The sequence below is a fragment of the Triticum aestivum genome, chromosome 1B, assembly GCF_018294505.1.
Source record: "Triticum aestivum cultivar Chinese Spring chromosome 1B, IWGSC CS RefSeq v2.1, whole genome shotgun sequence".
NCBI lineage: Eukaryota > Viridiplantae > Streptophyta > Magnoliopsida > Poales > Poaceae > Triticum > Triticum aestivum.
In genome coordinates, this window is record NC_057795.1 from 697,203,760 (window position 1) to 697,216,117 (window position 12,358).

At 44.7% G+C, this 12,358-nt stretch overlaps 1 protein-coding gene across 1 annotated transcript; it reads left to right on the plus strand.

Annotated features, from left to right (window-relative positions):
- Positions 1-8,473: 8,473 nt before the first annotated feature.
- LOC123102041 (aspartic proteinase NANA, chloroplast) lies at positions 8,474-10,346 on the plus strand. Its single transcript, XM_044523315.1, has one exon. It carries the CDS (start codon positions 8,610-8,612, stop codon positions 10,224-10,226), a length of 1,617 nt encoding a protein of 538 aa, XP_044379250.1. The 5' UTR covers positions 8,474-8,609; the 3' UTR covers positions 10,227-10,346.
- The last annotated feature ends 2,012 nt before the right edge of the window (positions 10,347-12,358 follow it).

The window sequence follows — 12,358 nt, forward strand, 5'->3', positions numbered from 1 at the left end:
GAGAGAAAAAGAGAGAAGGGGCAATGTTACTATCATTTTTCCACACTTGTGCTTCAAAGTAGCACCATGATCTTCATGGTAGAGAGTCTCTTATTTTGTCACTTTCATATACTAGTGGGAGTTTTGATTATAGAACTTGGCTTGTATATTCCAACAATGGGCTTCCTTAAATGCCCTAGGTCTTCATGAGCAAGCAAGTTGGATGCACACCCACTTAGTTTCTTTTGTTGAGCTTTCATACATTTATTGCTCTACTGCATCCGTTGCATGGCAATCCCTACTCCTCGCATTGACATAAATTGATGGGCATCTCTATAGCCCGTTGATTAGCCATGTCAATGTGAGACTTTCTCCTTTTTTGTCTTCTCCACACAACCTCCATCATCATATTCTATTCCACCCATAGTGCTATGTCCATGGCTCGCGCTCATGTATTGCGTGGAAGTTGAAAAAGTTCGAGAATACTAAAATATGAAACAATTGCTTGGCTTGTCATCGGGGTTGTGCATGATGAGAGCATTTTGTGTGACGAAAATGAAGCATGGCCAAACTATATGATTTTGTAGGGATGAGCTTTCTTTGGCTATATTATTTTGAGAAGACATAATTGCTTGGTTAGTATGCTTGAAGTATTATTATTTATGTCAATATTAAACTTTTGTCTTGAATCTTTTGGATCTGAATATTCATGCCACAATAAAGAGAATTACATTGAAAATTATGTTAGGTAGCATTCCATGTCAAAAATTCTATTTTTATCATTTATCATTTACCTACTCGAGGACGAGCAGGAATTAAGCTTGGGGATGCTTGATACGTCTCCAACGTATATATAATATTTGATTGTTCCATGATATTATATTATCTTTTTTGGATGTTTAATGGGATTTAATATGCTCTTTTATATTATTTTGGGGACTAACCTATTAACCGAAGGCCCAGTGCAAATTGCTGTTTTTTGCCTATTTCAGTGTTTCGCAGAAAAGGAATATCAAATGGAATCCAAACGGATCGAAACCTTCACGAGGATCTTTCTTGGAACAAATGCAATCCAAGAGACTTGGACTGGAAGTCAGAGACGCAACGAGGTAGCAAAGGTAGGAGGGCACGCCCAGTGGGGGTAGGCGCACTCCCACCCTCGTGGGCCCCTCGTAGCTCCACCAACCTACTTCTTTCGCCTATATATACTCTTATACCCTGAAAACATTCAGGGAAGCCATGAAACCACTTTTCCACCGCCGCAACCTTCTGTACCCGTGAGATCCCGTCTTGGGGCCTTTTCCGGCAATCTGCCGAAGGGGGATTCAATCACGGAGGGCTTCTACATCAACACCATAGCCTCTCCGATGATGTCTGAGTAGTTTACCACAGACCTTCGGGTCCATAGTTATTAGCTAGATGGCTTCTTCTCTCTCTTTGGTTCTCAATACAAAGTTCTCCTCGATGTTCTTGGAGATCTATTCGATGTAATACTCTTTTGCGGTGTGTTTGCCGAGATCCAATGAATTGTGGGTTTATGAACTTGGTTATCTATGAATATTATTTGGTTCTTCTCTGAATTCTTATATGCATGATTTGATATCTTTGCAAGTCTCTTCGAATTATTGGTTTAGTTTGGCCTACTAGATTGATCTTTCTTGCAATGGGAGAAGTGCTTAGCTTTGGGTTCAATCTTGCGGTGCTCGATCCTAGTGATAGAAAGGGAACCGACACGTATTGTATTGTTGCCATCGAGGATAAAAAGGTGGGGTTTATATCATATTGCTTGAGTTTATCCCTCTACATCATGTCATCTTGCCTAATGCGTTACTCTGTTCTTATGAACTTAATACTCTAGATGCATGCTGGATAGCGGTCGACGTGTGGAGTAATAGTAGTAGATGTAGAATCGTTTCAGTCTACTTGACACGGACGTGCTGCCTATATTCATGATCATCGCCTTAGATATCATCATAACTATGCGCTTTTCTATCAATTGCTCGGCAGTAATTTGTTCACCCACCGTAATACATGCTATCATGAGAGAAGCCACTAGTGAAACCTATGGCTCCCGGGTCTACTTTACATCATATAAGTTTCCAATCTATAATTCTAGTCTACTATTTACTTTGCAATCTTTATTTTCCAATCTATACAACAAAAATACCAAAAATATTTATCTTATTATCTTTATCAGATCTCACTTTTGCAAGTGGCCGTGAAGGGATTGACAACCCCTTTATCGCGTTGGTTGCAAGGTTCTTGATTGTTTGTGCAGGTACTAGGCGACTTGCGTGTAGTCTCCTACTAGATTGATACCTTGGTTCTCAAAAACTGAGGGAAATACTTACGCTACTTTGCTGCATCACCCTTTCCTCTTCAAGGGAAAACCAATGCATGCTCAAGAGGTAGCATTGATATGCTTGAGTATTGAAATCTTCATGTCAAAACTTGAGTATTGCTTTGAACCATATAAAAGTCCATATGTACATGCTACAAAAGAAAAAAATATGTGATGAATATGTTAGGCAGCATTCCACATCAAAAATTCTGTTTTTATCATTTACCTACTCGAGGACGAGTAGGAATTAAGCTTGGGGATGCTGATACGTCTCCAATGTATGTATAATTTTTGCTTGTTCCATGCTGTTAAATTATCATTCTTGAATGTTTTACAATCATTTTATAGCAACTTTATGTTATTTTTTGGGACTAACTTATTGACATAGTGCCCAGTGCCAGTTGTTGTTTTTTGCTTTTTTTTACTTGACGGGATATCAGTACCAAACGGAGTCCAAATGCAGCAAAACTTTTTGGAGAATTTTTTTGGACCAGAAGACACAAGATGAGCCAAAGAAGTACCAGAGGGGAGGCCCGAGGGGAGCACAACCTCGGTGGCCTCCCGCACCGCCTCTTCACCCTATAAATACTCAAATATTGCAAAAACCCTAGGGGAATCGATGAAACAAAATTCCAACCACCGCAAGTTCTAGAACCACGAGATCCAATCTAGACACCATCACGGAGGGGTTTATCATCCTCATTGGTGCCTCTCCAATGATGCGTGAGTAGTTCATTGTATACCTACGGGTTTGTAGGTAGTAGCTAGATGGCTTCTTCTCTCTTTTTGATTCTCAATACAATGGTCTCTTGGAGATCTATTTGATGTAACTCTTTTTGCGGTGTGTTTGTTGGGATCCGATGAACTTTGAGTTTATGATCAGATCTATATCCATGAATATTATTTGAGCCTTCTTTTGAGCTCTTATATGCATTATTACTTATAGCCTCGTATTTTTTCTTCAAATCTTTGGTTTAGTTAGGCTAACTAGATAGATTTTTCTTGCCATGGGAAGAGGTGCTTCGTGATGGGTTCGATCGTGCGGTGTTCTTTCCCTATGACAGAAGGGCCAGCAAGACACGCATGTATCATTGCTATTAAGGATAACAAGATGGGGGCTATTCCTACATGAATATATCTCGTCTACATCATGTCATCGTTCTTATTGCATTACTCCATTTTTCCAGAACTTAATACACTAGATGCATGCTGGATAGCGGTCGTTGTATGGAGTAATAGTAGTAGATGCAGGCATGAGTTGGTCTACTAATCTTGGATGTGATGCCTTATAATGATCATTGCCTCGGATATCATCATAATTATTCGATCTTGCGCAACAGTAATTTGTTTACCCATGGTGTGCTATTTTCTTGAGAGAAGCCACTAGTGAAATCTACAGCCCCCGGGTTTATTCTGTATCATATTTGCTTTGAGATCTATTTTTATTTGATTTTACTTTCAGATCTATTATACCAAAAATTCCAAAATACCTTGCTGCACTTTTTTGCTATTTATTTTATTTCACGTTTTATCGAGATTTATTTATCCAATCTACACAATTTTAATCCCGTCAACTTGACAACATCTCGCACCATTACCCGTAGAGGGATTGACAACCACTCCTAATCGTTGGGTTGCAAGTATTTGTTCTTTATGTGCAGGTACCGTTTACATAGTGTTGTTTGGTTCTCCTACTGGATTGAGACATTGGTTTCATAACTAAGGGAAATACCTATCATAGTTGTGCTGCATCATCCCTTCCTCTTTGAAGAAATATCGACGTAGTTCAAGCGACATCATTGGGCAATTGATAAGAAAGCGCATACTTATGAGATATTCAAGGCAATGATCATGTATATAGGTATCATGTCCGAGACAAGTAAACCGACTCCTGCCTGCATCTACTACTATTACTCCATCCATCGACCGCTATCCAGCATGCATCTAGGGTATTAAGTTAATAAAAATGGAGTAACGCCTTAAGCAGGATAACATAATGTAGACAAAGTAAATCCAATAAATTGAATAAACCACATAATTTTCCCCTTAATAGCAATAATAATAATACGTGTCTTGTCCTTTACTTTGTCACTGGGATATAGAGCACTGGAATATTGAACCCATTACAAAGCACCTCTCCCATTGCAAGATATCTAGTTGGCCAAACCAAATGGATATGTCAAAGATAAATAGAAAGCTGTAATAATCATGCATAATAAAGTTCATAAAAGACTCCATTAATATTCATAAATATTTAGATCATAAACCCACAATTCATATTACATCGGATAGAACTCCAAGAAGATCAAGGAGAACATGACATTGAAGATCAAAGAGAGAGAAGAAGCCATCTAGCTAGTAGCTATTTTCCGTTGAAGGTTATTTTCCGTTGCAGATCAAAGAGAGAGAAGAGAATGATAAAAATGCTTCTCCTTTGCAGGTTATTTTCCATTGTACCCACTCGCTTCGTACGTGGTCTACGCTACAACGAGTGGAGTACCAACCGCTATTCAAGGCGGTGTGTACGCGGTTGGAGCAGGTGGCTACGGTGGTTTTTACCCAACATGGGTGGCAGCATAATCTCCGGATCCACCATCTCTTGCGACATAGGCATAGTGTCGGTCTATAGGACTCTACTGTCACCGATTTGTCGTTTTTTTTTTCATTCATTTTGTCAGACTTTCCGTGTTGGGCTGTGAGCATCCTAGTTATGCAGAGGATGGGTGTTACTCATAATGTTTTGTATCCGCTTGATGCTACATTTCGAGATAATAAAAGCGCCCTTTATCGAAGAAAAGCTAGTAGCTATGGACCTGTAGGTCTGTGGTGAACTACTCATGCATCACCGGAAGGGTAGTAAGTTTGATGTAGAAGCCCTCCATGATCAATTCCCCATCCGGCAGAGTAGTGTAGAAGTCCTCTAGATCGGATCACGGAAGAACAGATTCTTGTGGTGGCGGAAAAAGTGCTTCGGGTGTCTCTTGGGGGGTCCCTAGTATTTGAGGATTTATAGAAGTGGAATTAGATTAGACGGAGCCATGAGGGGCCCACAAGGCATCAGGGCATGCCTACACCCCTGGGCGTGCCATGTTGCCTTGCTGTCTCCTCCTTTGGCTTATGGTCTCCTCCTGAAGCTTCTAGGGTCTCTCTTGTCCAAAAAATCATCAAAAAGTTTCGTAGCGTTTGGACACCGTTTGGTATAGATTTTCTAGAAAACCAAAAATAGGCAAAAAAACATCAACTGACACTTGGCACCGTGTTAATAGGTTAGTCCCAGAAAATGATATAAAATAGCATATAATTGCATATAGAACATTCAAGATTGGTACTATAATAGCATGGAACAAAAAAAATTATAGATATTTTGGAGACGTATCAGCCTTACGATCACACAAGATCAATATGAAGATGCATAATAGGTTGGGATCATGATCGTTACTGTCACCGAGTTGGAGCGGAAGAAGAACGTGTCGGTGTAGATCGCACTTGGAGTGCCTTGAACCGGCGATGAACGATACCTCATACCTCCCACGAATAGTCCCTCGAACCGAAGACCGAAAGCATGACCTCTCTACTTGGTTGCAAGCGTGGAGCCTTCATGATCCGGCAGCGCTTTGCCTTCTAGAGCTAATCGTCATCGGAGAATTAGAAGGAGGATATTAGAACCACACTAGGCTTCTAATTATGAGGACAATATGATTAGCCTAGCTCTCATTACTCAACTAGGACCAACTAGAACTAGAACTAGAAGAACTAGTGGAGGCTCCAAAACTTGTGTGTTCAAGAGGACCAAAAACCTCTAGTATATATAGGTTGGAGAGGGATCAGGAGGCGCCACACAAGGGGGAAGGTTTCCCCCTTGTTGGCCGACCAAGAGGAGGGGGAAACCCTATTTTGAATATTAATGAAACAATTTCACAATTATATTCTCATCACTCACGTTCTCCTAACACTCAGCAGAACATGATTGCCTTAAGCTTGTGACCTCGTAGGTTCGGTAACTCACAGACATGAACGAAACCCCTTCGTTCAATGACCGCAGCGGGACCATGGACGTCTATATCGATCCCTCTGAGCACAGGAAAGATATTTGAGTGAACCTTTGGTTATCATGTGATGTTCCCTTTGCTTCGCGATACTTCACGAAACCCGAGATGCATCGGTATCCTCCTGAGTCCTCACCATGCTCACTATACCGAAATCTTCGTTACCGGTTTTGTTCTTCTTTATCGTTATTCTATTCCGATATCCCCGCGACGAAGTCAGTTGTGTCTAGCCAGACGATGATTGATGCCATCACACCGAGAGGGCCCTAAGAAAATATCTCCATCGTGAGAGGAGCAAATCCCACTTACGATTTATCTGGCCACTTGTCAAACTTTCCGATGAACTTGTAAGTTGTCGTTATGATCACTGTGTTATAGGTGACGTTTGAGCAACCCCAAAGCTCACCGCACAGTAAGAACTGACCACGATACTCTCATGGTCTAAATATCAAGATCACATGTTAACTATCCATATTATTACAACTGAATACATACGATATTAATTCAATTCACAACAAACAAGTTTGGGTTGATTCAATATGATCGTTCTTCCAACGTCATAATCTCAATGTTGTTTTAACACTGTTGTTACACTTAACGATATCCTAAGATCCGGAAAACGTGATCACCAACAACACTTGAGCTAGTCCCAGAGGCAAGACTAGGAACCTTTTATTTAACTGTATCATTCCACACGTGTATATGAGTTTTCCACTGAATCGCATATTCCAGGATAATAGCAGCTATAACATAGAATATAAACACTTACTATGAATATGAAAAAAATACAATATTATTGCCTATAGGGCATATTTCCAACAACTACACCATGGCATACATCTCGCTTCCAGCATCGGTTGCACCAAATTTTTCTTCGAGTGCACCCCACAAGTCCTTGGCAACCCGCATATGTAAATACAAATCAACTAGTTTTTCTCTGATCGCACTCAGAACGGCTCCAACCAAGATGCCTTCTCCTGTACAAGAGTAAACGTTCTTTCAGAAGTGTCACTAACAGCCCAGAACATGTTCATCCTTGTGAGGCACAAAGTAGTTTTGGTCTGCCAACGCTTAAAGTTCGTCCCCGTTGATGGGACATGTTTTAGTGTATGAGAAATGACATGAACCAAAAATTGCCTACAAATATTAGGTTTTTGGATTGTTCAGTATATTAGCATTTTTTTGATTAATCTAATCCAGAAATAAATCATGAACATCGCATGGACAATATTAACTACATATTGATATCTAACCCGATAGGCACATACAGAGCATATAGCAGAAACATATACGTAAATAGCTTCTCGGTTATACCCTCAATCCGGCCAGGTGGAAGCCGCCGCGGCGACAGCGGTCTCCTCGACAACCTTCTGGTTGGCAACAAGCTTCTCGGTTTAGGTAGACATGTTGATAACGAAGGTGATGAGGACGTATACGAAGTATGGATGTAGACGAACGGCGACAAGAAGTCGCATAGGAGATGCTCCAAATACCTAATCGTCCTTCGGCCGGCACAGGATTGCAAAGGGCGGGGTTTCGGAGGCCTGCTCTTCTGTACAACCGTGCACACGGTGGACGGGATGGCATCGGCGGAGGCAGCAACAATGAAAGGAACGACGACATGCGATGTGTGTGAGGAGGCGGATGTGATCTGATCTAGGTGGCAACTAGGGTTGCCAACACCTCCAATATATAGGCGCGGTCGGGTAGGGAGACATGAGCTGGACTCACGTCCGAGTCGGCAACAACCCACGATCTGATGTCTCAGATTCATGGCGCGTCCTCTAATTACTCATAATGAACGACTAATTAATTATCCATTCTTGACCGGAAAAAAATAAATTTGTCATCTATTTTTATGACAAATTAAATTTGTCATCTCACGTGTTGGATTTGCCATGCTAAAAATCTGCAGTTGAATTTGTGGCGAAGGGGTTTCCAACTTGGGGGCAGCGTGCGTGTGAGGTGAGGTGTTTTCATTTATGTTTTGATTGGGATGAGAAATGGGGAGGTGCTTATTATAGGCGGCCGGAGAGCGGCGTTGCATCCTGAAAAAGCTCATGGCCGCTCGAATTAAGAAGGAGGCAGGCAGGCAGACGTAGGTAACAATGGCGACCTCACATCTCTAATACGCATGGACAGGACAAGCTTAAGGTAGGGGCCGGGAGAAGATGCAGCATGTCGATCCATCAATAGCAGCTAGCTATTACTAACTAGCAAAACAAATTTACAAAGGTCGATCAATGACCAAGATGCACGGCCATTACGTCGCCGTCGCCGCCGCCGCCGTGGTGGTGGTGGTGCTCCTCCTCCCCGGCTGCCTCGATGCCTACCCGGACCCGGATGAGGTAGTCGTCGTCGACGTGGGGGCGCTGGAGGAGGGCAGCAGCTGCTACTTCCCGATGACGGCGCCGGTGGTGCCGGAGTCCCCCGAGGCGCGCCGCGAGCACTACCGAGCCATTGCGGCCAAGGACCTGGCCCGGCACCGGCGGATGGCGGCCAGCACCAGGAGGAGGCAGCTGGCGGCGTCGGGCATGCCGGATCTTTTGGCGGCCACGAGCGGGAGCGCCCTGTCCACGTTCGAGCTGCCGATGCAGAGCGCCCTGGACTCGATGGACGTGGGCATGTACCTGGTGACGGTGCACTTCGGCACGCCGGCGGTGGCCTTCAGCATGGCCCTGGACACCGCCAACGACCTGACCTGGCTCAACTGCCGCCTCCGCGGCCACCGGCGGCACAGGGACAGGGGCAACGCCAACGCCCAGACCATGTCCCTGGAGCAGGCGCTGGAGCCACCCTTGGTGAAGAAGACCTGGTACCGTCCGGCGCGGTCGTCGTCGTGGCGGCGGTACCGGTGCTCTATGCGAGACAGCTGCGGCCGCTTCCCGCACGTTGCGTGCAAGACGCCCAACCACAACGAGTCGTGCAGCTACCACCAGCAGCTGCAGGACGGCACGAATACCCGCGGCATCTTCGGGCGCGAGACGGCGACGGTGGCGGTGTCGGGCGGGAGGCAGGCGCGGCTGCCGGGGCTGGTGCTGGGGTGCTCGACGTTCGAGGCCGGCGGGACCGTGGACGCGCACGACGGCGTGCTGACGCTGGGCAACGCCAACGTGTCCTTCAGCAAGATGGCCGGGAAGAGCTTCCAGGGCCTCTTCTCCTTCTGCCTGCTGGCGACGCACAGCGGCCGCGACGCCTTCAGCTACCTCACCTTCGGGCCCAACCCGGCCATGGTGGCCGGCGCCGGGTTCGGCGAGACAGACATCGTGTACATGCAGAACGAACCGTCCATGGGCGTGCAAGTCACGGGCGTCTTTGTCAACGGGCAGCGCCTCAACGTCCCGCCGGAGGTGTGGAACTACCGCGTTCACGGCGGACTCAACCTGGACACGGGCACCTCCGTGTCGTCGCTGCTGGAGCCGGCGTACGGCGTGGTCACGCGGGCGCTCGCCACCCTCCTAGACCCAAAGCTGGAGAAGGCACCGGAGGAGGTGATCCCGTTCGAGCACTGCTACAAGTGGGACGGCAAGAACCCGGCGCCGGAAGCCATTGTGCCGAAGCTGGAGCTGGTGTTGATGGGCGGCGCGAGGCTGGAGCCCAGCCCCAAAGGCGTGCTCATGCCGGAGGTGGTGCCCGGGATCGCCTGCATCGGCTTCTTTAAACGGGACTCCGGGCCCAACATCCTCGGCAACGTGCACATGCAAGAGCACATCTGGGAGTTCGATGACGTCAAGGGCAAGCTCCGGTTCAAGAAGGACAAGTGCACCACCCACATTAATATTTCTCCTCCTCCAACTAATCCCAAACCCAATCCCAATCCCAATCCCAATCCCAATCCCAATCCCACCAACAACAACTAATCAAAAACCATCTCTCTGTATGTATGTATATGTATTCATGTATCATATCGTTCATCTCTCATCTGTATGTATGTATGTATGTATGTATGTAATCCAAAAACCGAATCTTTTCTGAATCAATTCCCCCTCTCCCTCGGCATCCCTAGTTGGTGCAGAGTCCGGAACAACTGAAATATTATTTCAATTTTTAAGATAAAACCTAATTTGTACAAGGTCCTCCTCCGCGTGATGCAAAAAAAAAAACGACGTCTAGCTCCGCCGGCCTTCGCCAATGGCATGCCCGAATGACGTCTAGGCTACCTATGGCCAGACACACGTGACTAGGTCACAGAGATACCGGAACATGTCAACGAGAAAGAACAACTAAACCGGCAACAAGGAGACCGGTATACTTAGCATGAGAATGACTCGAGAGGATATCGATATATCTCATCTCGGGTCTTGTAAAGTATCACGAAGCAAAGAGAATAGCACATGATAACCATAGGTTCACTCGAATATCATTCATGTATTATAGGGATCAATATGGATATCCATGATACCACTATTGATCATTGAACGAAAGGGTGTTTACGTCACTAGTGCAGAACCGGGCTATAGCACCGGTTCGTAAGGGACTTTAGTGTCGATTCTGTAACCGGCACTAAAGGGTGGGGACTAAAGGTCCCCCCCCCCCTTTAGTACCGGTTCGACACGAACTGCCACTAAAGTGCCACCACATGGCACGAGCCAGGGTCGGGTGGTCTCCTGCACTGCCTCTTCACCCTATAAATTCCCAAATATTACAAAAACCCTAGGGGAGTCGACAAAACACAATTCCAGCCGCCGCAAGTTCCAGAACAACGAGATCCAATCTAACACCATCACAGAGGGGTTCATCATCCTCATTGGTCCCTCTCCGATGATGTGTGAGTAGTCCACCATAGACCTAAGGGCCCGTAGGCAGTAGCTAGATGGCTTCCTTTCTCTTTTTGCTTCTCAATACAATGGTCTCTTGGAGATCTATTTGATGTAACTATTTTTGCGGTGTGTTTGCTGGGATCCGATGAACTTTGAGTTTATGATCAGATCTATATCCATGAATACTATTGGAGTTTTCTTTGATCTCTTATATGCATGATTATTTATAGGCTTGTATTTCTTTTTCGAATCTTTGGTTTAGTTAGGCCAACTAGATCGATTTTTCTTGCCATGGGAAGAGGTGCTTCGTGATCGGTTCAATCTTGTGGTGTCCTCTCCCAGTGACAAAAGGGGCAGCGAGGCACGCATGTATCATTACTATTAAGGATAACAAGATGGGGTCTATTCCTACATGAATAGATCTTGTCTACTTCATGCCATCGTTCTTATTGCATTACTTCGTTTCTCAATGAAATTAATACACTAGATGCATGTTGGATAGCGGTCGATGTGTGGAGTAATAGTAGTAGATGCAGGTAGGAGTCGGTCTATTGCTCGATGTTTAAGGGTTTAAACCCTTCATGGAACTAATGTTGCATCACCTCGTCTGTGAAGCACATCGGTGAAGGAAATATGCCCTAGAGGCAATAATAAAGTTGTTATTTATATTTCCTTATATCAGTATAAATGTTTATTATTCATGCTAGAATTGTATTAACCGGAAACTTAGTACATGTGTGAATACATAGACAAACAGAGTGTCCCTAGTATGCCTCTACTTGACTAGCTCGTTAATCAAAGATGGTTAAGTTTCCTAGCCATAGACATGTGTTGTCATTTGATGAACGGGATCACATCATTAGAGAATGATGTGATGGACAAGACCCATCCCTTAGCTTAGCACTATGATTGTTTAGTTTATTGCTATTGCTTTCTTCATGACTTATACATGTTCCTATGACTATGAGATTATGCAACTCCCGAATACCGGAGAAACACTTAGTGTGCTATCAAACATCACAACATAACTGGGTGATTATAAAGATGCTCTACAGGTGTCTCTGATGGTGTTTGTTGAGTTGGTATAGATCAAGATTAGGATTTGTCACTCTGAGTATCGGAGAGGTATCTTTGGGCCCTCTCGGTAATGCTCATCACTATAAGCCTTGCAAGCAATGTGAATAATGAGATAGTTGCAGGATGATGCATTATAGAACGAGTAAAGAGACTTG

Bases quoted from the DNA above. Each gene is read 5' to 3' on its own strand.
- LOC123102041 (XM_044523315.1), top strand. From the start codon at position 8,610: ATGACCAAGATGCACGGCCATTACGTCGCCGTCGCCGCCGCCGCCGTG.